The 26,648-nt window shown below is 42.2% G+C and overlaps 1 protein-coding gene across 2 annotated transcripts in view; it reads left to right on the top strand.

Annotated features, from left to right (window-relative positions):
- Positions 1-26,648, top strand: part of LOC117361260 (gamma-aminobutyric acid receptor subunit gamma-4-like) — a 305,830-nt gene that overhangs the window by 235,650 nt on the left and 43,532 nt on the right. For both annotated transcript variants that reach the window (XM_033946355.1, XM_033946354.1), the window contains exon 6: positions 5,350-5,487. In XM_033946355.1, coding sequence (XP_033802246.1) covers positions 5,350-5,487 — 138 coding nt within the window. The remainder of the gene's footprint in view (positions 1-5,349; positions 5,488-26,648) is intronic.

Below are 26,648 nucleotides of genomic sequence, written 5' to 3'. Positions count from 1 at the left end.
GAAGTAAAAGATGTAATTGTGCAAAACCTTATTGTATAGGTTTTACCCCTTGATATTTCATGCTTAAGGTAGAATCTAGCTTCACATCTAACAAAAGTATTTCCCTATTAAACTTCAAACGAACGTCTATCACATGCAAATACTCTAGCCATGATTCATCAGTTCTTTCTACAAACATTACCTCTGTTTTACTGACATTAAGTTTCAGTCTATATGAATTCATTCACGCCACCATATTCTGCATGCAAATATTTAATTACATCTGCACTCCATGACACTGATTTTCTATGGGAAAGTAAAACAAAATATCATCCTCACAAAGCCTATATTTAATATCCAGCAACTCCAAACATTTTACCAATGGTCTTCATATAAATATTAAATAGCAATGCTGAAAGGGCAGACCCCAAGGGATATCCCCCTCCCCACCAACTCCTTCTTCAGAAAGGGACAGGATTGAGACTGGCAGAGCCTATAGCAATGTAGACAAGTGGGAAGGCCCCGCAACTTCTGTATTTGTTATTGCCATCCCGTTTAGCAAAACCGGTTCCGAAGGCAGAGCTGATGGCAGCTGAGTGAGATGCCCGGACCATGGAGCTATGGGGCCCAGGGCAGCTGCCCTGTTCTATCTGCTGACGATAATAAATCTTTGATCTTTAGAAATTACTTTAAATTTAAATTGCCCTTATTTTGCAGTAATTACCAGTTATACACATTAAGGCCCTGATTCTCCAAAAGTGCGTCCCGATTTTAGGCAGCTGTAGGCGTCCTACAGCTGTCTAATCAGCCAATCGGGATGCACGTTTTTTTTAAAAAATGCTCCCCAGGCAGGCCGCCTATATTGAAGGCGAGGCCCGCAAGACACCTAGGCCCTGATTCTGTATAGGACGCCCGGGAGAGGCGTCCTATTCAGAATCGGCCTACACTAAAACCCCGATTCTGTTACAGACGCTGGTTAGAGAATCGGGTTAGATTAGACACGGCCCGCTATACTTATCGCGGCAAGGGATCTCTCTGCCGCAATAAGTATAGCGGGCCGCAGCCTGTCTGATCGGATGCCCCCCCTCCCACACTACCGCCCGCCCCCCCCGACATTACTGATCTCCCTCCCACCCCGACACTACCGATCGCTGGCAAGAGAGTGTCCAATCCCTCATGCCCGAAGACGCACCCCCCCGGCACTAACAACCCTCAAACCTCCAAACTAACCTGTTCTTCAGGCCAGACGGTTCTTGCCCGTCCAGCCGGTAAGCCGGCCTCGTCGAAATGAGGCGGGCTCGCCCCTTCCCGGCCCATCCCGCCGAAGCCTAAGGCCTGATTGGCCCAGGCTCTAGAAGCCTGGACCAATCAGGCCTTAGGCATAGCGGGTCCGCCCATCCCCACTTAATCTAAGGCCTGATTGGCCAATCAGACCTTAGACTTAGTGGGGATGGGTGGACCCGCTATGCCTAAGGCCTGATTGGTCCAGGCTTCGGCGGGATGGGCCGGGAAGGGGCGAGCCCGCCTCATTTCTACGAGGCCGGCTTACCGGCTGGACGGGCAAGAACCGTCTGGCCTGAAGAACAGGTTAGTTTGGAGGTTTGGGGGTTGTTAGCGCCGGGGGGGTGCGTCTTCGGGCAGGAGGGATTGGACACTCTCCTGCCAGCGATCGGTAGTGTCGGGGTGGGAGGGAGATCGGTAATGTCGGGGGGGGGGCGGTTGGTAGTGTCGGGGGGGCGGTCGGTAGTGTCAGAGGGGGGGCATCCGATCGGACAGGCCGCGGCCCGCTATACGTATAGCGGCAGAGAGATCCCTTGCCGCGATAAGTATAGCGGCTGCGTCTACTTACAATGTAGACCAGCATTTTGCTGGCCTACATTTTAAGGTTTCTTCCTCTACTAGGGAGACGCGTAGGGCCACCTAGGTTCGCCTAAGGCCCGCCTAAGGCCCTTAGGCAAGCTTAGGCGTCTTCGGGTCTCCCTAGGCTCCCGGAGGCGCTTTCAGGCCTGCCTGGGGAGCATTTTTTTTTTTAAACGTGCATCCCGATTGGCTGATTAGACAGCTGTAGGACGCCTACAGCTGCCTAAAATCGGGACGCACTTTTGGAGAATCAGCGCCTAACTGTTCTTGGTCATTATTCAATAATTTGCTCACTCAAATTCCAGAGCACGAAAATTCAGGGGGGCATGAACCTGGGAGGATCATGAATGGGCCAGGGGCAGATGTGGTATAAAATCTCTGGTGTGGCTTCTAGAATATGAGAATTTATACACCTAACTGCCTCAGTTACATTTACACCAGCCATTGAGCTAGCATACTGTACAGTAAGAGTCTGATTCTGTATAAGACGCCGGTATCGGTGGCCGCCTAAGAAGCGGCTACTGATCGTGTGTCAATCACGTACAAGCGTCCTATGAAAAATCGTGCCCACATCCCCGGACAGATGCCTGAAATGTAGGCCAGCATTTTGCAGGCCTACATTTTAGGTGTTTGTATCATGTCTACAGAGACATGTACTGATGCTAAGACCACCCAGCGCCATTTCTAGGTGAAGCCACACCCATGCCATGCCTTGGGCATGCTTAAGCATCACTATGGATCTCCATAGACATGCTCTAGAGGCCTGCCTTGGGGAGGTTTTTTTTTTAAAAAAAAGTGTGTCCCGATTGGCTGTCCGATGGTGGTAGGACATCTACCACCTCCTGGTATCAGGACACATGTTTTCAAGAATCAGGTTCTAAGTGCTCATACCTAAAGTTAGGCACTTGAATGAGGACTTAAGTAGTATTCTACAAAGGCAGATGCATGCACTTAGAGCTTACTTACAGCTCATCATCCTGGTACCTAACTTTGGGCAGTTTATAGGCAATTATCTCCCACATGATTTGGACTGCTGTGAAATTAATTTATCTCTAATGATAAAATGCATTACTTAAAATCCATACCTCCCATTCTGTATGAAATGGCAATATTCATAGTTGACTGGATATATAAAGAAGAGCAGTATCATAACTGATTTAGATGAATAATGATAACACTAATCTGTATATTATGATTCAAAACACATTTTCACCAGAGGCCTTCTATTAAGTGTTTATGAATTGTTAATATTTTCTAGCTAATCAGCTGTTCTTTTAGGGTACCCAAAAAATCAGTGGGATCGATATTCAGTATGGTTTAAGCAAGTAAGAGTCTGCCTGTTTAAACAAGCTAAGTGGGCCAGCCAGTGTTATTGAGTGGCACTTTTCTGGGCAGTACTCTGACGCATGCGGATTGTGAAAAATTGCAGTCAGACCTTAGGAAATTGGAAGACTGGGCGTCCATGTGGCAGATGAAATTTAACGTGGACAAAAGCAAAGTGATGCACATTGGGACAAATAACCTAAATCACAGTTACCGGATGCAAGGGTCCACCTTAGTGGTTAGCGCCCAAGAAAAGGATCTGGGTGTCATCGTAGACAATACGATGAAACCTTTTGTCCAATGTGCGGTGGCGGCCAAAAAAGCAAACAGGACACTAGGAATTATTAAAAAAGAGATGGTTAAAAAGACTAAGAATGTTATAATGCCCCTGTATCGCTCCATGGTTCAACCTCATCTAGAGTATTGCGTTCAATTCTGGTCTCCTTTTCTCAAGAAAAATATAAAGGTTCAAAGAAGAACAACCAAGATGATAAAGGAGATGGAACTCCTCTCGTATGAGGAAAGACTCTAAAGGTTAGGGCTCTTCAGCTTGGAAAAGAGATGGCTGAGGGGAGATATGATTGAAGTCTACAAAATCCTGAGTGGAGTAGAACGGGTAGAAATGGATTGATTTTTCACTCCACCAAAAATTACAAAGATTAGGGGACACTCAATGAAGTTACAGGGAAATACTTTTAAAATCAATAGGAGGAAATATTTTTCACTCAGAGAATAGTTAAGCTCTGGAATGCATTGCCAGAGGTTGTAGTAAGAGTGGATAACGTAGCTTGTATTAAGAAAGGTTTGGACAATTTCCTGGAGGAAAATTCCATAGCCTGTTATTGAGAAAGACATGGGGGAAGCCTCTGCTTGCCCTGGATCGGTAGCATGGAATGTTGCTACTCCTTGCATTTTGGCCAGGTACTAGTGACCTGGATTGGCCACTGTGAGAACAGGCTTCTGGGCTAGATGGACCATTGGTCTGACCCAGTAAGGCTATTCTTACTTCCATAGCACTGTGCAGATAGCAGTCGGGCAGACTGGGGGCGGAGTTGGGGAGGAGCCATGAGTTATGCGGACATAGGCCATATTCAGAGCTAGTGCCTGCATAGCTAAGCAAGCAGATAGAACTGCACAAAAGGCAGTCCTTTTTTTAGCCACTTAGTTACGAGGGGGTGCTGAAAAGTTCTCAGCCCAACCAACCAACTTCTTAAATTCCGAGTGTTATTTTGCCACTGTAGCTGAAAAGAGTTTTATCTTACTTTGTTACGTGCCAATTTGCAGAAGCAAAATTCTAGGTTGCCATTGTTTCGGATCATTCATTGAACCATATCTGTGCTTCCTGGATGGGCTGATAGCTTTTCAGCACCCCCGTATATGTGGGTGCCAGCACAGTATTAGTTGACTCTCACATATAGTAGCTTCTGGGTCAGCAGCAAGACATTCAGTGCTGGTGCCCTAACCTGGCCCAGCATTGAATATTCAAGTATAATTCTGTGCATGGCTGTTATCCATTTAAAATCTGCTGACTGCCGCACGCTGAATTTTTGCCTCAGTGTTTATTGATATTTTCATGCCAACGGTACTGTTGCTGGGAACCTTTTCTACTGGAATCTGTACTTGCTGTGCTGGAATCAAATATGTATGTTTCTGTTACTTATGAGAAAAGTGTAGGATAGAAAATAAATCAGGGAGGGGTGAGAGAGCATTAGGAGAAATGCTGTTTTTCTCGTGTGTATCTAATAAATATCTATTTTATTAATTTATTTATATTCAGCTGAGGGTGTTTGACCAGTGTTTATCAGTTAAAATCTAAAAACAGAATCCCTAACCATATTACATTTTGGGGTTGATATTATAAAACATTTCAAATATTGGTCAACAAATTACCCCCCTCCCTTTTTTTTTTTTTTACAAAACCGTACAAGAGATTTATAGTGTCAGCTGGCGTCGGAACATGACCATCAGAGCAGTGCAGAGCATTCAGCATGCTGGACAGCGTTAAAAATCTCTTGCGCGGATTTGTAAAAGTGGGATAAATCCACAATGAAACACGAGCTATTTTTTTTTTGTTAGTTTTTTTTTTTTCAGAAAAGCTGTGCAATAAGAAAAAAACAAAACGAAGTCTTTACTCTAAAATTCTAGACTGCTTCGTTATCTTTGTCACATTACCTTCTCCCTATATAGATGGGTATCCAAAAGAAGAGATAAGATATCGCTGGAGACCGTACTCTGTTCAAGTTGCAGACCAACGTTCCTGGAGACTTTATCAGTTTGACTTCACAGGGTTAAGAAATACCTCGGAAGTCCTCAGAACAGGAGCTGGTAAGACAACAAAAACTTGCCTAGGTCACTGCCTTTTCATTAAACTTATGGTTTTAACTTGTTCAAAAGCAGATATTAAGAGACTAATAGAGTAGAACACTGCATCCCATGAGAACAATAAAACGCATGGAAAGAATGTGAAACTTGAATAGCTTTGTAATGAAATGTACTGCTACCCAAGAATGTGATACTAGAATCTAATGCTCAAAACTCAGGCCAGGGAAATATTTGAGAAGGGCATAATCTGTTAATAATAGCTACCTCATCAGTGTTTCCAGCTAAACTTTTCTTAATACTGTGGTTAGCTTTATTTCTGCTAAGTGGATTTTTTTTTTTTTTTTTGCAACAATATTAATGAAAGTCTGCCAGTGACTTGTGCATCCAAGCCATAAACCATACTCTGAAGGTGCATTTTGTGTTGTTTATTTACAAAACAAATGCTGTGGTAGGAACAGTGAGTATTTCAACTATATTATTTCCTTTTATAGACTTCAGTATTACGTGTTATGTACAATAATTTATCTATCTGATTATGAATGAAAATAGTAAGCATGGTGAAACAAGTCTGTGCATGTTGTGACATGTCTCAAGGTTACTCATGCACATTTGCAGGTCAGTGCCAGTCTAACATTCCATGAGACAGCATGTCAGGAGAGTCCTCATGTGAATCAAGAAACTGCTAGATTTGGAGCACCGTTCAATGATAAAATTTCTCACATAAGAAGGGAAAAAACAAAAGAAGATCCATGAACAAACAACTGCAGTTTATGGTGAGTCTACCCCATCACCCTACAAAGTAAAATTTTGAAGCAAGAAGTTTAAGTGGGGTAGAGATTCTCTCACTGAATGGCCTATAGAAGCAACTTCTACAGAAATGTGCAAGAAAGTCAAGAATTTAATTTTGTCCGACAGATGAATTAAGGTTTTCCGAATAATTGAAGAGATGGGCATCTCTGCAGGTGAGTTTAGAAATTATTTATGAAAAGTTGGGCATATCCAAGGTTAGTACAAAATGTGTTCCTTTTTTTTTTTTTTTTTGAAACATATTTTTATTGCAAGTGAAAAAGGTCACAACCAGACTCAGGCAAGATACTGTCAGGAGAATTTGGAGAAGCTCCTTGAAGACCAAGTGAATTTTTTCCATTGTTTGGTGACTGAAGATGAGACTTAGGTCTATCACAGAGATCCTGAGTCCAAAATGGAGTCAATGCAGCGGAAGTACAAGTCATCCCCCACCCCAAAAAAGTTCAAAAGACAGAAAAATCTGCAGGCAGAATCATGGCAACTGTCTTCTGGGATGATGAAGGACTTTTACTTCTGGAGTTCATGCCACACAAGACAACCATAATCGAGGTGAGTTATACCAACACAATAATCACTTTGTGGGAGTCAGTCAAGGAGAAAAAAAGAGGAAAATTCACAGCAGGCATGCTGCTTCCTCATGACAATGTGCCGGTGCATATGTCACAACAATCACAGGCTGTCATACGAGAATTTGGGTTTTAGCAAGTGAACCATCCATCCTACAGTCCTGACCTGGCTCATAATTATGAGACATGGATTCTAGGAAAAGCAGGCAAAACATTGGAAACAAAATATATTTTCTTGTTCTCAGGTCTTTCTTTTTACCTTTCTATTCTGCTCCAGATGGAGTATAAGACTGTAAACAAAGGTGTCTTTTTGGATGAAGTCCAGTAATGTTTTCCACTCACCAGATATCACAAGTGGAAAGTCTGTGCAGCAACAGTTTGGGGAATTCCCATCATTTTCCCAGTTACCACACAGAAAAAAAAAAAAAAATTTAAGTGCAACAGCATAAATACACTTATTGCATCCTACTCAACAGGCGGGTGCATGCATCCATGTTAGGGTTACCAGATGTCTGGATTTTCCTGGACATGTCCTCCTTTTGAGGACATGTCCGGGGGTCCAGACATCTTATCAAAATCCGGCACATCTGGTTTTTGAAAAGAAATTGTGTCGGGAGGGGGCATCCACACATGCGCGGATGTAACGTGGTGACATCACACACACGCGCGCAGGCGCGTGATGTCATTCATCATGTCGCATCCGTGCATGGACGGATGCCTTCCTGTCTGATGAACAGGCAGCGAGGGTGGGGCTGTAGGTGGAGCTGAGGACAGAGCTGGGGCGTAACTGTGCGGGGATGGGTAGAATGGGGCGGGCACGGGGGTGGGTCTAGGGTCTGGATTTTGCTATCTGTATGGGTAGAAAGGTGTGATAAGTGACTATGCATTAATTGCAATGTGCACGCTACACCCATTCTCTGCCCATTTCCTATGTATCCCAGACTATGCAGTCAGTGCATGACGATGCATGCAATCACTATCATACCATCACAGGAACAGTTCTCACAGTCATGTGATCAGCAACAGTTGCCACACATTAATTTACATGGCAATTGCTTAATGCACATTAAGTATAGAGCCCCCAAATTATTACATTATCAATGTGCCAATTTAGACACTGGAAATATCCATGGCAATTTTGTTCAATCAGTATACTTGGTAGAGTAAAAGTTGGCTATAGCAAACCCGTATAGCTCTGGTGCTAGCTTATATTGTTTAGGGGTATATGTACTAAAGGAGATGATTTTAGAAGCTTTATGTGGCATATACCACTATTTAAGTTGCATTCACATGATGGTCTCAGATGGAAAAGAAAGATATAAATCTTCAGAGTAGGGATGGTCCAAAAGGTTTCCAAAAAGAAGAGGTACTAGAAGATGTAACTCCCAAAACTTTTAATAATAAAGTGTGTTGGGGTTGGCAGATTATGTCCTCTAGCTCCTCTTCTTTTTGGAAACCTTTAGGTCCATCCCTACTCTGAAGATTTGTATTGTGCCTGGAATTGAAGACTACCAGAGAAGTGGCTCGATGCACTGAGTCAGGCAAGTTGTTCCAGGCATATGGCACAGCAAGGTAGAAGGGAAGGAATCAGGAGTTGGCAATAGCGAAGGGTATTGATCACCTGATGAATGGAGTCGCTGTGGTGGAGTATAGGGAGAGAAATGAGTCATTGAGGAGCTACAGAATGAATACACTTGCAGATCAGTAAGTATGTGGAAATGAATAGGGAGCCAGTGAAGAGGGGATTTGAGAAGAGGTTTAACGTGAGCATAATAACACTGGTGGAATACGAGGTATGCAGCAGAAACTATGTTCCAGCTGTGGAACCCTAGCCAGTTTTTGCTAACCGTGTGTATGCTTTATCTCATTAGTACTTTCTATATGCCTACTTTCAGTATCCTTGGTGATCCTGCTTCCTGTTTCTCCTGCTTGCACAAAGACCGCTTTTCACCCAAAGCAGTATTTATGATTCTATCCATTCCTCTGTTTGTTTTTATTCTTTTTAGTCTGTTTGATATTACAGAATTCTCACCACTTCATCATTAATTAAGAGATGGCTCTTGCCAGTTCTAGGTCACTGATATTCCTTCTCTGAGAATGCTCAGTGGGAAACAGATAGAATAAATATATGTGTGCTTCAAATCAGGTTGTTGTTTTTTTTCTGGAAGATCGTGAGGAGTTATTAGAGTGAGGAGATGGAGAAGGTAGAAGAACTAAAAGAGAAGAAACAGTTCTCGAATGGAGAAAGTGGAAGAAGTAAAAGATAAGGCAGCACATGTTGAAGGTATAATGCTGGAAAAGAGAAAGAGGAAGAAAAGATGGACAATGACAGTGAGTAGCAGAAGGAGGAAGTAAAGAGGACAGGAATATATATATATATATATATATTTTTCCAAGATGGCCTTCTGGATCCTAATGGAATCTTCTACAGTGCGATAAGGGTTTGAGATTATTTTTTAGGAGGAGATCTAAGTTATTTCATGGAGATAGGATTTTTGCTTTTCCTGATACAGTTTCATCAACACAGAAAGTTAGGAAGTAATTTATTATGTTACGGTCTTAAGATTTGGCTCTGGGAATGAGCACATATATGCATAAATGCCAAAATCTTACTAAGGTGCGCTAACCGATTAGCGTACGCTAAATGCTAACATGTCCATAGATTAACATGCACGTGTTACCATTGAGCGTGCGCTAAGTCAATTAGCGCAAGCTAATCGGTTAGCACACCTTAGTAAAACAGGGCCCAAGTGTTGTTCTGTAAATATGTGCATATTCTACATTGTGTGTATTTGGCATGTGGGTGTCACATGAGCAGAGTTTAGGTGAAGCATGGGTGGGCAAAATATGCACTTAACTTATACAATACTATAAGTTACTCATATATCTCTGGCAACTAGGCATAAGCCTTTACACCAGGGCTGTGCTCACATCAAACATAAATACCTACTTTCCTCTATAGAATACTACTACTATTAATCATTTCTTTTTTAATTATTATTTCTTTATCATTTTAACATAAAGTTACAAGAATCTCTTGTTATAGTAATACAGCAAGAATATAATCACTAATAATAAAACCCTAAGGCCCTGATTCTCCAAAGTGCATCCCGATTTTAGGCAGCTGTAGGCGTCCTACAGCTGTCTAATCAGCCAATCGGGATGCACATTTAAAAAAAAAAAATGCTCCCCAGGCAAGCCTGAAGGTGCCTCCGGGAGCCTAGGGAGGCCCGCAAGATGCCTAAGCTCTTCTAAGGGCCTTAGGCGGGCCTTAGGCTGAACCTAGGCGGCCCTACGTGTCTCCCTAGTAGAGGAGAAGCTTAAAATATAGGCCTGATTGGCCAATCAGGCCTTAGGCTTCGGCGGGATGGGCCGGGAAGGGGCGGGCCCGCTTCATTTCGACGAGGCGTGCCTGCCGGCTCAAGACGTGCAAGACCCATCTAAGAACAGGTTTGGTGAAGTGGATGTTTGGGGGTTGTTAGCGCCGGGGGGGGTGCGTCTTTGGGCAGGAGGGATTGGATACCCTCCTGCCAGCGAAAGATATTGTGTGGGGGGATCGGTAATGTCGGGGGGGGGGCGGTCGGTAGTGTCGGGGGGGCGGTCGGTAGTGTGTGTGGGGGGGTGCGTCTTCGGGCAGAGGGTTTGGGCTCCCTCCTGGTCAGGGGGCCGTGGCCCGCTATACTTATAGCGGCAGAGAGATCCCTTGCCGCGATAAGTGTAGCGGGCCGTGTCTAATCTAACCCGTTTCTCTAACCCGCGTCTGTAACATGGACGCTGGTTACAGAATCGGGTTTAGTTTATGCCGATTCTGAATAGGACGCCTTTCCCTGGCGTCCTATTCAGAATCAGGGCCTAGGTGTCTTGCGGGCCTCGCCTTCAATATAGGCAGCCTGCCTAGGGAGCATTTTTTTAAAAAAACGTTCATCCCGATTGGCTGATTAGACAGCTGTAGGACGCCTACAGCTGCCTAAAATCGGGACGCACTTTTAGAGAATCAGGCCCTAAGTGCGCATGCGCACTCCTTCCTGCGTGATCCATGATCTGTAGCTCTGTGGCTGGCAGAATGTTAAAGGGTGCGGCACGTGGGCACGTGATAACATAGAGAAAGGTCAAGAATTCCTTGAGGCTAAAGATTGGGGGCAAAAAGGAGGCGCATCCAAAAGGACCCCCCTCCAAAAAAAACCCACCACAGACAATCTCTAATACTAAGCGATTGAGAAGGATCGAGGAATAGGAGAGAGAAAGAATGACCAAGACCCTCACACGACTCACGCACAATCCGTCGCTACAACAGCCACAGCCTTCTCCCTTCCCAGAGCCAACCAACGCCGTGCATCTACTTCCGGCCGCTCATGTCATGCTTGCGTCCCACGTCTGTGAGGAGGCAGCAAGGCGCTCGCCACAGGCTAAGGGGGAGGTGTCATTCTGGATGCGAGCAAACAGCTGGAGGGGCAGAGGATGACAGTTTGAGGTAATCAGGACGGATGAAATGGGGAAGGAGTGGGCGGGGCTTAGGTATTGCATCTTACTTGGTTTCTTGGTTTCCAGGCAGATCACTTGATCCTAAGGATGCAGGTAAATTGTAATGGCATAAATTCTAATACTGGACCCCCCCCCCCCCTCCAAGTAACTAATATATAATCTACTATTTAGTCCACCATTGTTGGAATCAAGAAAGGAAATTAAATTTCAGTAAATTAACACAATAAAGAGACAGAAAGACACACAGACAGCGGCCAAGGAGAGAGAGAGACAGACAGACTAACAGGCAGCAGCCAACGAGAGAGAGAGAAAGAGACAGAAAGACACACAGACAGCGGCCAGGAAGAAAAAGAGACAGAAAGACAGACAGACACACAGACAGCAGCCAAGGGGAGAGAGAGAGAGAGACAGAAAGACAGACAGCAGCAAAGGAGAGCGAGAGACACACACACAGAAAGAAAGACACACAGAGAGAGCGACATAGGGAGACAGAAAGACAGACAGCGGCCAAGGAGAGAGAGACAGAAAGAAAGACAGACAGCGGCCCAAGGAGAGAGAGAGACAGAAAGAAAGACAGACACATCTATTCTAGCACCCATTAATGTAACGGGCTTAAAGACTAGTATACAAATATTTGAATCAAAATGACATATCTACTATAATAAAACGCTAAGCGCGCATACGCACTCCTATCTGCGTGTTCCATGATCTGTATGTCCGTGGCAGGCAGGAGTGCGCATGCGCGCTTACGGTTCTATGAGCTTGGGAGGAAAAATGGCACCACACTCGAGGACCCCAAGGATGTTCTCACCGAAGTAATTTTTAAGTTCAGCGGTAAGTTATGGCCGAAGTTATTTTTAAGTTCAAAGCCACCGCTGCGGCTCCTCTCATTATCCGCACCTGCATTGGAGAAGGCTTCCGACGCAGGCAGGGATCAGGAGAGGAACTGCGGCAGCAGTAAACAGCTTCCCATGCACCCGAGCACCCTCTAAGCGTGGGCCTCCCTGCTCTTCAGCTACCCCAGGCAGCGGCAGACCTATCCACAGCCAGGGAGCAGTGTAAGGCCTTCTGCTGCTGTTCTGTCTGCCCTCCTCTTCTAAACAGCCAAATGCTGAACAGGGGGAGCAGGTAAATGGTGCTGCAGTACAGGAGGAGCAGGAAAGAGGTGTTGCTAGACTGCTGGACAAGGGGAGCAGGGAAGAGGTGCTGTTAGACAGGGGGGGAGGTAACAGGAAGGGAGGCCTACTGCTGGACAGGGGCAAGGGTGAGGTAAAAGGAAGGGGAAGGGCTACTGCTGGACAGGGGGAGCAGGCAAGGGGTGGTGGTGGACAGCCGAGGAAAGAGAGAGACAGAAAGAAAGAAAGACAGAAAGCAGCCAAGGAGAGAAAAAGAAAAAAAGAAATACAGAGACACACATCTATTCTAGCACCCGTTAATGTAACGGGCTTAAAGACTAGTAAAGAAAATAATTTCCTTCCTTAGATCATCAATTACAATTCACAGAGTAGAAATACAGAAAAGTTCTCAATTGTTCTGGGACAAATAAAACATCTTTTATTTAGATCTTCATATTTCACAACACATTTGCATGGGTATGCTAATAAAAATGTAGCACCTAATGTTCTTCTTGCATCAGCAAGAGCACACAACCTTGGAAACACAAATAGGCACAGGTCTGGGCAAATAAATAATATATAAAGTTATTTTCCTCTTTCTGATGTCCTTCACTGGAAAGCCATAGCATGCCCTGGTCTCTGAACTAGAGTCCCAGGGTTAAGTGCTGTATCTCAATATTCAGTATATTTGGGCCCAGGATTGGCCCTTAGTTCCAATAGAGTTCATCAGAGTCCAGGATAAACTGGGTCTAACAGTGCAGGGCTTCTACAACAGCTCACAGGTCTGTGTTTGAGGAATTAAGATGGAAGGTGCCTCACCTGGCTAATTTAGACAGTTTTTATCCTGCCTTGAACACACCTTCCCTGCTCTGCCCTTCCTACCTCATTTTTTTCTTCTTCTATGGCCAGCCTTTTAAGGTGGCTGTGTGACTATGAGGGAGTGCTATTAAGGGGGGAACAGTAATTTCTTACAGACTCCGTCACAGTTGAGTGATGCTGTTAGAGGGTGTAAGTTGTCATTGGGGGTTTGGCCTGCAATCAGAAGGGTTAGGGGATTTTGCCACAAGTTTGTTTGCTTTTTTTCAATTTCTTTGAGAAACAGCCACATACATTTTTTACCCCCTCTTTTACTAAGGTGTGCTAACCGATTAGCGCATGCTAAACACTAACGCATCCACAGACTAACATGCATGTGTTAGCGTTTAGTACGCGCTAAATCGATTAGCGTGTGCTAATCGGTTAGTGCACCTTAGTAAAAGAGGCTCGAAACAAAAATGGATAAAAACAAACCAAACAAAATGAAAATTAATAGAAACGATTTGAAACAAAAATCAGGTAAGTTTTATAGAAACTCACCAAAAAACAAAAAACAAAACAGGAGGTGGAGGCACCGTTGGGTAAATGAGGAATTTTTCCGACAAACATAGAGTGTTTGTTGGGTGGTCTGATACCCGTTACAGGTCTTCCTTTACTCTTGATTTTGCAACTCTGAAACGTGTGATTTGGATATAGCCTGTCAGTATTAAGTGATTTTTGTAGTGTTATGTCATAAGGCATATGGGGACAGACTTAAAAGATCTCAATATATACAGCAGTGTCTCTCAAACATTTTTAGCACCAGCACACTAAACGGAGCATATGTTTTTTGCAGCACATTATTATTGAAATTATAAGATTGCAAAACCAACAAAAAATTAAATTTGAGAGTTATTTCTTTAAAATTCTTTAAGCTATGTATGGGTAATTGTAACAATGGTGAAACTAAAGTAGATAGAATAGAATTGCTAATAATGTGGTGGATATGTTTGTTTTTGAGTGTAAATTAACTCAAAATGTGGCTCGATAGTCAACAAGCAAACACACATTTCATCATCTACCATCTGCAGTCGTTCTCTTTTTTCAATTTAATTTCTGTCAGAGTTGAAAATCCAAGTTTGCAAAGATAAGAAGACCCAAAAGCTAACAAAGCCTTTATTGCTTTGTTTCTCAAGTTAGAATAACTAGTACAAAAAAAAAATCTAAAATTACTTGCTGTTAGTTTTAAAGGACCAATGATGTCAAAGAATGATGCTTGTCTAGGTGGTTATATCCTTATTCACACAGATGCTCTTAACATTGACAGACTCTTGCATACATGATGTACATGTCATCTATTCTAGTGCATACTTATGAAGAGGATTTTTTTTTAAATTCTTTATTCATTTTCAAACTTACAATAAGTGTGATAAAATGTTCAAACAAATTAATAATATCTATATCACTTAATAATCATCAATGGTAACAGTGATAAATACTTAACTCCCACCCTTCCCCCCTTTCCTATCAAATAATCAATACTTATACAATACATAACTATAAAATCCCCCCCCCCCCCCCGCTTCCCTCACAATTGAACTTTTAAATTTAAGGGAAAAGAAAATTTCATCTAATCAGTACAATACTTTGTTAATGTCTCCCAAACATCTTGAAATTTATTGAAACTATCCTGCTGTATTGCCAGAAATCTGTCCATTTTATATGAAGGGAATTTTTAAAAATAAATTAAAATTCTAGAATCTCTTGTGGCATAACCGGAATCTCTTCGGCACACACCACTCTGCAATAGCACAGTTTGTTTTTTAAAAAAATATTTATTCATTTTTAAAACTTTCAATAAGTGCAATATAAGATAAAATCATTTGTACCATTGATGATTATTAAGTGATATAATTATTGTTAATTTGCTTGAATATATTGTTACATTTATTGTAAATTTGAAAATGAATAAAGAATTGGAAAAAAAAAATCATTTTATACTTTAACATCACTTAATATTCTACCAAAGTCTAATTCACATCACATATCCCTCCCCCCTCCCCCCTCCCCCACATACCCAACAATTGTCCTTAAGCATAAGAAAACATAAAGTATCCCTACCCCCACCCACAACTTGGAAGTGTATGTTCAAAGGGAAAAAGTAATATTCATCCTTTACAATATTTTGTTAATGGCTTCCAAACATCCTTAAATTTCTTAAAATGCCCCTGCTGTATGGCTATTGCACACTCCATTTTAAAAATGTGGCATAAAGAATTCCACCAAAAATTATAATTGATGTATAGTATACTTTGGAAGAAAGGCGTGAGAGGGGAGATATGATAGAGACGTTTAAATATCTAAGTGCCATAAATGCACGAGGCAAGTCCCTTTAATTTAAAAGGAAGCTGTGGAATAAGAGGGCATAAGATGAAGTTTAGAGGTGATAGGCTCAGGAGTAATCTAAGAAAATACAGAAAGAGTAGTAGCTGCATGGAGTAGTCTTCCGGTAGAGATGGTGGAGACAGAGACTGTGTCTGAATTCAAGAAAGTGTGGGATAGGCACTTGGGATGTCTTAGAAAGAGGCGGAGATAGTGGTAGTGGGATACTGTGAATGGGCAGACTGAATGTTTCTATTCCAGGATCGCTCTCTCTAACAAGAATCATCACATCCACTTTCTTTCAAAACTTAAACAAAAACCATATACAGCAGGTGAAGTGTTAATGAAAATTGGAACATGAAAGCATTTATCACTGTGTAGTTCTACTAAAAACAGCTAGCTGGAACAGCCTAAACAAATGTTAAATCATCAATGCAATAATTCTTACAGGAAAAGATCAGAGGCTAAAATTACCAACTTAACATGGAGGTCAAAAGGATTAAAACACTATTGGAAAGAGTAAATAATAAAAGACAGATACTGATGGGGAATTCTCTATTAAATTGTGTCTCTAGAAATAAGCAAAAAATGTAAAATTCTGGAAGCTGCCTACACCGGGTCTGCCCTAGAGAAAAAAAAAATAGTATTCTCAAACTCACACACAAATTTCACTACAATTGCTTTCAAAAGATCTTGGCCAATATTCAGTGCGATTTAACCAGCCTGGAACGGTTGCTGACCTGTTAAATCACTTGCACTTGACTATCTGGTCATTTTCAGCGGCACTTAACCATTTATCTTTGCTGAACAAGACAAGTTAGTGCTGAATTCAAAAGCAGCTTAAATAGGGCTGCTTAAATATCCGTCCTATCTTTAAGCGGTTTAGCTTATGAGGTCAAGGGCTGAATATTGACCTAGCCAACTAAAAAAAAAAAATACTGGATATTCAATGCAAAAGCCCAAACAGGGTCTGTTGTTGAATATCTGGGAATAATGCCAATGGCAGTGTAAAGCATACACTGTCATTGTCTGAATGTCCGAGGGGGGGGGGGGGGGGGGGGGAGAGTAGAATTTATGTTTCAAACCCTCTTCCAATTTGTACTTTAAGAGATAATGGCCCCTTTTATCAAACCACATTAGGAAATTTTTATCACCTATCACTGCGGGAAATTCTATGAGTATTGGGGCTCTTTCCGCACCAGCCGGCAATAAATAATCCTAACGCAGCTTGATTAAAGAGGCCAATGATATAAAGCCTTTTGCAATTTAATTAAATAACAAGCCAATTAGTGTCAATAGAGATCTTAACAAGCAATTATTGGTGCTAATTAGTTAAAAATTAAAAGATACTCGTGTAAATGCAGCACAGAATCGACACCTAAGTTTTATGCATGAGTCAAAAACGGGAGTGCAAAAATGTGATGGTCATGAGTGAATTGGGGGCATCCTTGCAAGTTACACTTGGTAATTATAGACTAAGGGGAATCCCTGCCTATCTTTAGGTATGAGGTTTTGCACGAGGTTTGGTGCAACTGAATGCGCCTAAATGTAAGCATGATTCTTGGACATAAGTGCTATTCTATAAACCATGCCTATCTTTAAGTGCCATTATAGAATAGCTCTCAGCATTTTTTGGCACTAATTTTTTTCAGATGCCATGTATAGAATCTAATCCAAATAAGTACATGCATGAAAATTGCCTATTTTGTCTTTAAAACTGGGCAGAAAATAGGTCCTATTTGGACTTTTCACATGACCCTGTTCAGCTCCTACTGTAACCATGGCAATTCTAGGTACAGGAATTAGGGGCCTATTTATCTAGTTGCACTAACAAACCAGTGTGACCTTTCATGCATTAACACACATTTTCAGGCAGTGGGCCCCATTAATCTTCATGGGGCCTATTGATTAACAATTTCATTAGCACAACTTGATAAATGGAACACTGGGATCAAAGTAGAATTGTTTTTAATGCCTAGAAACTTGCTTATTTTATAGACAAACTTGCGGCTATAATGTGCCAAGAGTCTGTCAACAGTTATTAATGCCAAAAAGCTTTTTTTTTCCCCAAAAAAAATGCATTAGATACATTTTGACTGCTAGAACAAAGTGGTATGATCAAAGAAGTATCTTCTATGCAATTCTGGAAGAACCATAACTCTCTTTTAAAGGACAATTCCCTCTTTCAAAGTTTTTTCTCCACAACTGAGGAAATTGGCATTTTCCAAATAAAAGAGCACTTTTCAACCAATAATATATTCTTATGAAACTACTTCTACTGATTATGCTTACTTAGTTCTGCTTTCACTGATTAATTAATCTAAAGATGAAAATCCCATGCACGGGGCTGAATCTAGGGATTTCTAATCTTTGATATTCAGCTTCTAATTTCCAAACTTATATTAACTTTCCTCCACAATTTATTACAGCCAGGACTTGACAGCGTGTTTCTTTCTCTTCTTCTTCTCCTCCTTTCTCTTCTTTTTTAATGACAGCACCTTTGTACTTCAAGGCCAACTAAAAAGATATCATTTGATTTTATTAGGCTTTCTTGTCACACATGGTACACAGCAGAATTAATGCTCTGTATCTTAGGTTAGTAGTATAGAGAGGGGGCATGCTTAAAAAGGGGGAGTGTAGCCCTTTGACTATCCAGCCCCCTATTCTAATCAGCCCACAGGCCCAGATTCTATAAAAGACACCTAAAGTTAGGCACTTAGATTGGCGTGCCTAGTTGTTCTAGGCACCTAACTTAATTATTTAAAAAGCTTAATAGGTACAGATAATGAGCAATCAGCAGCACATAATTGCCAATTAAAATTAATTGGATGGTAGGTGCCTACCACGTTCCGGTGAACACCTAGTCCAAGGCACTTACCAGAAAGTAGACATGGTTAGGAGTGGATAGTGGGAATATCTTGGGCATGTTTTGCATGTAGGCCCCTAAACTGGACTTAGGCACCAGTATTTAGGTCAAGAAGGGGAGATACTGAGAAGCTGCAGAGTGAATGCACTTGTAAGTCAATTAGAGGAGTTTGAACTTATGCAGAAATGGATAGGGAGCCAATGAAGTGACTTGAGGAGAATGGTAAAGTGAGCATAGCATGGCGGAATATAAGATGTGCAGCAGAATTTTTAATGGATTGAAGGGGAGAGAGATGATTTAGTGGAAGACCTGAGAGAATCAAGTTGCAGCAATTTAGACAAGAGGTGATAAGAGAGTGGATAAGGGTTTTGGTAGTGTGCTCAAAAAGGAAAGGTTGAATTTTGAGGATATTATAAAGAAGCAACAAGCTTTAGTGGTCTGTTGAATCTGTGAAGAAAAAGAGAGAAAGGAGTCAAAGATGACTCCAAGTTTGTGATTTGATTGCCCTTTGTTTGTTGTACTGTCCTATCTTTGTCCAGTCACAATCTCCTGTTATTTTTATTTCTCTGTATACTTAGACATATGTTTAATTTGCAGTATATCAAATAAAATTGAACATGAAGGTTGTGCCAGCAAGACCTGAGGTGGCTAAAAATGGCAGGAGTGAAGATGGTAAAAGTAACCATAGGATTCAGTAGCAGAACTCCAGCTATGATCAAACATGTTTGTTTCTTTGTTTTAAGAGGGAAATTAGCAACTAGACCTTCAAAGTTCACTGAAAAGCAACCAGCTGCCTTAATCTTCACCACTGGAGACTGCACCTTCAAAAAGAATAAAAAGCATGGAGTCAGTCCAGCGGAAGGCTACTAAAATGGTGTGTGGTCTTTATCATAAGGTGTATGGGGACAGACTTAAAAATCTCAATCTGTATACTTTGGAGAAAAAGCAGGAGAGGGGAGATATGATAGATCTACGTGGCATAAATGCACCCGAGTCGAGTATCTTTCATTTGAAAGGAAGCTGTAGAATGAGAGGGCATAGGATGAAGTTAAGAGGTGATCGGCTCAGGAGTAATCTAAGGAAATACTTTTTTACAGATGCATGGAACAGTCTCCTGGAAGAGGTGGTGGAGACCGAGACTGTGTCTGAATTCAAGAAAGCGTGAGATAGGCACGTTGGATCTCTTAGAGAGAGTAAAAGATAATGGTTACTTCGGATGGGCAGACTGGATGGACCATTTAGCCTTTAACTGCCATTATGTTTCTATATGTACATCAAATCTTTCTAGACCCCATCTATTTTATAGAATCATGCTTGGGACTTGAAGATCTGGAGAAGGGAGCTATTGAAAGCTTGGTAACTGCAAAAGGTTTGGGGAAAAAAACCCAGTAAGAATACAGGAAGCATCTACACGTAGGCAGCCTGATCAAGTGTGAGCATGGATAATGCTTAGGGTTTCTTCATTCCTCATCTCTCCTCAGCATCAGACTGAGCAACAGCTGCAGAATTGCCAAAGTATCCAGAGAAGGTATCCCTCAATAAAATAGGTGTAGAAGTACTTTAGTGCTATAAAAGGTCAGCATTTAATATAATACTTTTTGCTCTTGGAATTCAATAAGTGAAAAATAGAGGGTGATTATTTCAAACAAACAATAACATTACTGAAGTCAATATTTAGCAGTGCTGATTTTTCTGGAAGGCTGGTTCTAACCTGAGGACCAAGTTCACCATACAAGCTAACCTCTTGGCTATTCCCTCCAATAAAGTAGTAGGTCTGGAGCCCCCCCCCCCCCCATTTACATCATCTATAGTTGGTTATTATGCCCTCTCCTCTTCTTCTCCTTCCCCACCCCATTCCTACAATCTTAAAACCTCTCCCACTCTTCCTTCCATTTATACTCTCTGGCTCTTTGCACTCACTATTCAATCTCTCTCTTTTCTCCTCTTGCTCTTCATCTTCCTTGCACTCAGCCTTTAATCCCTCCCTTTCCTCTGCATTCTTCCCTCCTTCTTGGACTCACCCTTTCTTTCCCCTCATCTACCTCATCTTCTCACACTTCTATTCTTTCTTCTCCAAGCAGTCACTCTCCCCTCTGTTTTCCCACTTGAAATCCCAACCCCCACCAAGCACTTTATTCTGCCACCAGAGGTCGCACTATCCTGAAATCATTTCTGACAATCCCATAATTTTTTTTTTTTTTTCAATTTTATTTTACATATTTGACTTTAGATTATGCTCTAGTTCAGGACACTTTTAAAGAAATTACAATTATAAAAAATTCATGTTGATTAGCATTTTATTGCTGTATTTAAAAATGTATTAAGAATCTACTGTAACAGGTTTCATTTTTACTGCCTAATTTCTCACTTTTGTTTAATGGGAACACATGTAGCATCTGCTATTTTAATAATAATAGTAATATTTCTTATCAGACCCATAATTGGTTATACTGATATCTACTAAAATGCAGTCTCCTCTATATTTGATAAAATAACGTTCATAATAATCCATTCACGTCAGCTATATAGAAAGGGCTCCTTTTATAAAGTCATGGTAGCAGCTGCTGCAGTGGTAATCGCTCCAACTCCCATAGGGATTTAATAGGTATTGGAGTGTTTGTTGCATGGCAACCTCTACCAGGGGGGGAGAGGGAGAGGGGGAGGGGAGGATTAGTCCAGCAATATGGAAACCATACAACCATCAACCAATCTTTAGTTTCACTAGTTCTGCCTCAACAAAGACAGACTTTTAAGTTTTGTGAACTGAATTCCAGAATAAATCCAATTGTTTTCTGAGTGCAGCAGGAAGCAGCTTTTCAAAATACAATTAATTCCCTTTTGTATCAAAGTTTGACAATGTTCTAAGTTGACTTCCTCAGTGAAGACTCAAGGCTAACTTTAATAGCATCAAAATCAAAGGCTTCAAGGGACAACAAAAGCAAAGAAAGCTTCCTCCCCCTTCTGTAATAATATGAGGAGCCTCAAAACTGCAGTCAAGCTGACACGATTGAAAAATTTTGGAACCTTTTCAAACATCTCATTCAGACATCTCTAATAAAACTTCATCCCACCCACCCTCATTCTCTCTATTCCCAAAGGGGCATCTGACATTGAGGAGTCTGAACAAAGCCACATCACGTTTGTTGCCGCCTACTGCCTTGTTTTGACTCAACAGGAGTATAGTGTTTTTTCAAGAAAAAAAATATAAAAGATCTCTATTAATAATGACTCCTCAACTATTGCCTTGCCATCCTGTTTAGATTATACTTCTCACTAAAAATATGCAGGCAGAACATTTGCATTCCAAATGCCATTTCATTTTGCTTTTTTTTTTTACTTTGCCTTATAAAGTTTTATGGCCTAGTCAAGTTAATCCTTAAAAGATTTTTCCAGATATCAGCACCTGCTATCAGGCAAAGTTTTGCTAAACGAGATATTCAGGTGCACTGTCCTACAGACCAGGGGCAAAGCCACATACCCGATTTTGGGGGGCTAGAGCCAAAAATGGGTGAGCATGAAAACCCTATCTTCCAGGTGATTGGGGAATCACTTAACTCCACTCCCCAAACCCTTTCCATATCTTTAAATCCTTTAAGTGTTCACCAGCAGTAAGCATTAATTCATTCCCCTCCATTGCAACTTCCTAGTCCTGTGAACAGAGGGAGGGTTCAAGCCAACATGAACAGGGAGAATGTGTTGCTGCCAGCAAAGAATTAAAGAATTTAAATGTACTGAGGAAGTGGAGTTAAGTGACCACCTCCCTGATCTTCTGGAGGGAGCGATGCCAGGAGTCTTCAGGTTGGCAGGGTTTGGGGGATTCCTCCCCCCAGCTATATTGCTGCTGCACTGCTGAGGGTGGGCCAGAGTCCAAAGTGTGTGGACCTGTGCCCCCCCCCCCTCGCCATGACTACATCATTGTTACAGACTGTACCTGGACTCTGTGGATAATACTGGAGCACTGCATGAGTGGTGCTAGGGCAGACCCAGAACTTATCCAGGTGGTGGCAATATTCAGTCTGCTTTCCTAATAACTTAGAACAGTTAGGGCAGGATGCACAAAGCTCCATCAACCCATTAAAAAATGTCAAGTTGGGAGTGATTTACTTTTACAGGGCTATGCTTACATAAATAGTATGCAAATTATATTCATGTTAGTTGTGTGGAGTAGCCTGGTAAAAGAGGGGAGGAACTGTGCCTGACACTTGCTCAGAAGAGCAATCGCTAGACATAGCTCCTCCTCCTGCCTGCAGCCACTGTCCTCCTTCCCTCTGCCCAGTTGATTGCGACTCTAGAGCCATGATCAGCTGAGAGCTAGTGATCAGGTCAGGTCAGAACAGGATACTGTAACAGTAGTATACTATACTGACCTAAAGAAGGAGGTTTTGGCTTCTGAAAGTTTATTGGAAAATGTATTCTTACAATAAAATGGCATTATCTTATATTCAATTTTTTAAAAAATTTCTATTTCTTAATTTGTAAAGTGTTGATTGTTATATGTCATCTTGTTATTCAAATTTGCATCTGCTATATTTATATTTTTCACAGTATTTCTGTAGTATTGTATTGTTTGCAGAGTCTAGCTTTTTGGTGGTTCAGTTCAACTTTTATCTACATATTTCTGTTTGTAGTTTGTAGATACTTATTCCATGCTTGGTGAGAGTCTGTGTGTGAAAGAGGCCAATCATTCTGATAGCATTGAATGTCTATGTAGAATCAATCTATACTAATCCCGTTTGTTAGTAGCTTGGAAGCAAGAGTATTTCAGCTATTTGGTTTCTCACTGAAAAGGCAATAAGCCATGTCATAAAGATTAATGTTAAGGATTGGCTGTATAGGTTTCAAGGTTCCTGGAAATGACTGAGAGAAAAACACTCTTTTTCAAAGCAGCGGTAGTGATGCTGTCGAAGTAAACGCACTAAAGCCCTTCACTTCCTATGGGATTCAGTGTGATTATAATGGCTGCATTACTACCGCGGCTTTGTAAAAGAGGTCCTAAGTTATTTGCATGTGATATTCGAAAGTCTGTACTTGATTTAATTTTCTTTATTTGCTGGCTTTATTTTGTTTTTTGGAAGTGGAAATTGTCTGTTTATACTGTTTGTTTTCGCTTCACACTGGCGCTTAGAAAAGCACTAAGCCATGTGCTGTTGATTTGTTTTTACACTGAAAAAAAGTTATTTGCGTGTGATATTCTGAGGGCTATTCTTGATATGTTTGCAATTGTGTCTGTTTTGCTCACAATAAAAACAACAACACTTCTTCCTTTATTTATTGCAATTTTGTGAACTGAATAAGAACAAATATTTTGGAGAGAGCTGGACTAAAATATCACAAGTTGTACTTTCATTATTCTGCTTTGAGCAGGGAGATGCAGGGGAAAAAATTAATACTGTAGGGATGGGAAGGGGACAGGAATTAATCTCTACGCCAGAGCCACATTGACTAATATCAGAGGTGTAGTTTCAAATATACTCATGAAGCCCTGAAGATTCCTAATTTTTTCCTTCTGCATCTCATCCAAGAAGGAGTTCAAAGAAGAGCCTGAGACTTATGAGTGCAGCTGAGGAGTTCTGCTTAAGTTCTAAATGCAAACATTTTTCTCCTGATTATGGACCCCTCTCTCGGATTATGGTGGTCTAAAGAAGAGCCTCTTACATAAACGTTTAATTTCTCTTAAATTTTATACCTTTAGAGTTTTGTATGTTTTGATATGTTTGAACTCTGATTTTCTGTAGTCAAATAAATTGCTTGTTGTATAATTGCAAATTATTGGGTCCTTTTTATTAAGGAGCACTTACCGATTTAGCGTGCACTAAAGATTAGCATGCTCTAAATGCTACAGCATCCATTATATTCTATGGGTGCCTTCAAATTTAGCACGCCTTAATAAAAGGACTCATATATACATTTTTTTTTAAAGTTCTAAATGCAAGCTGTGTTATACAGTAAATAAGTAAATGTAACTAGTTACTATATTTAAGTAAATATACAGTACTAGTGTTTAAGCCCGTTAAATTAACGGGTGCTAGAATATATGTCTTTCTTTCTGTGTGTCTCCCTGCCCCTGTCTCTTTCTTCCTTTCTTTCTGTCTCTTTCCTTCCCTCTGTTGGTCTTTTTTTCTGTCTGTCTCTCTCCATCTGCTCCCCTGTCTGTCTGTCTTTCTTTCTTTCTGTCTCTCCGTGCCCACTGTCTTTCGTTCTCGTGCGCTGTCTGGCTTTATGTCTCCATGGCCACTTGCCTGCCTTTCTTTGTCTTTCTCTATGGCCCCCTTCTATATCCTCCCCAAAGCAAATAAAGATTGCTCCCTGCACCCAGCACACCCCTCCCCCCAAAGCAAAGCAAGTTCACTCCCTGGCCCCCTTTTGCTACTGAAAAGGAAACTTTAAAATAATACATTTAAAATGATCAGATACTTGGAAACTGCAAAGAAAGGACTTAAGTAAAGTTCAGGATTTTTAAATCATAATAAAAGTCATAAAATTCTGCAGCTTCCCTGCTTTCTATCTTGAAAGTTGTTTAATGATAGAGAAATTGATAGAGAGAGAGATTTCTGCAGCTTCTCTGCTTTCTATCTCTCCACCTTTTCCCTTCACACTTTCACTGAAATAACCTGAGTTACAGCTTCGGGAGCAGCATGCAGGCTACTTGCTAGGGGATCGGCCGTTTTTGCTGCATCGGATCCGTTGCTTTGGCTGGCCGACTTAGGCCTGTGAGCGTCGTTGGCCTGGAGGAGCCGGTCGGGGCGGGGCTTCCGTGCTGGTCGGCTGCGTGTGAGTTTAGGGGTATGGGTGATTATTGAACATACCCCGCGCATCCCTGAACCTACCCAGAGACTCCCCGCGCGGGAGGAATCGCCGCCATCACCGCCCCCCCTGAGCCGCCACTACTGCTGCATCCGTCGCCGGGCCCCGCTCCCAACGCTGCGCACCTAGGCCGGGGAGGAGGAGGTGGCGGCAATGGCAACAACAGTGGATTCCGGGAGCAACGGCTGCCTTCCCCGCCTCCCTCACCGCCCGACTGCAGAGGCGAGATTGAGGAGCCGCCACTGACAAGCAGACTGTGAGTGCGCGGTCTGGCTGGCTCCTCTACCAAAGCCCTTCCGGCGGCAGCCCCTCTCGCATCCGTCTCCACGTTGCAAGCCTCTCCGAAGGCCGGCTCCCACAAAAATGCTGCCCCTCTGTCCAAAGCTGCGGCCGGACGCAAGATTGGTTTTAAAGTTAGGCGGCCAGGCCAGGTCTTCAAAGCAGCTGCAGCCGCGGTTTTAAAGTTAGCCGGTCAGGTATTCAGAGCGGCAGGGGGAGGCAACCTTTTATTCAATGTCTGCCGGGTAAAGCGCCGTGCCGAGTAGAGGAAGCATTGATTGAGTTTTTCCCTATGTGGAGAAACCGCCGTGGCAGGAGAGTAGGGAGTGAGTTTTTCCTATGCGGTTGTTTGGGGGGGGGGTTGTGAACAGGAAGTCGAGCAGAGGCGGGAGTGAGCTGTTCAGCTTCCCCTATCTGGGCAAACCGCTCTGGCGAAAATGGAGTGAAGTGCCGCGTGGGGCCGTAGAAAGAGCGGGGCATGCTGCAGTCTTGGCGGCCACGGACATACGGATCACGGAAGCACGCCGATAAGACTGCGCATGCGCCGCCTACGGTTTTATTATATAGATTGTCATTTTTACTTCTAAAGAAGTAAAGGATAACATTTGTTACTTCTACCTTTAATGAAATAATAATTTTACCAATTGTTACTACATTTACTGAGGGCCTCTTCTAGCAAACTACGCTAGCAGTTTTTAGCGTAGAGAGCCGCGCTGAATGGCCCATGTTGCTCCAAATGCTCATAGAGTTCCTATAAGCAGCGGGAGCAGCGAGGGCCATTCAGTGCGGCTCTCTACGCCAAAAACTGCTAGCGTAGTTTGATAGAAGAGGCCCTCAGTTTCATCTGGAATCTGATTCTATAAATGGTGCCTAACTCCTAAGCACCACTCAGCACAGTCGTCAGTCAGCCACTAGCTGCCATTACAGAATCACGCTTCGTGGTGCCTAAGTGTTCTTAAGCATCGGTAGACGTCCTTATGTTAATTGTCAAGTATATTAGATCAGGATTTTCCTGACCTAATTTCCTGGCTCCTAATGCATATGCCTGATGCCCAAGTTCTACCATAC

Source organism: Geotrypetes seraphini, chromosome 5 (genome assembly GCF_902459505.1).
Source record: "Geotrypetes seraphini chromosome 5, aGeoSer1.1, whole genome shotgun sequence".
Taxonomy (NCBI): domain Eukaryota; kingdom Metazoa; phylum Chordata; class Amphibia; order Gymnophiona; family Dermophiidae; genus Geotrypetes; species Geotrypetes seraphini.
This window is presented reverse-complemented; position numbering and strand designations above follow the sequence as displayed.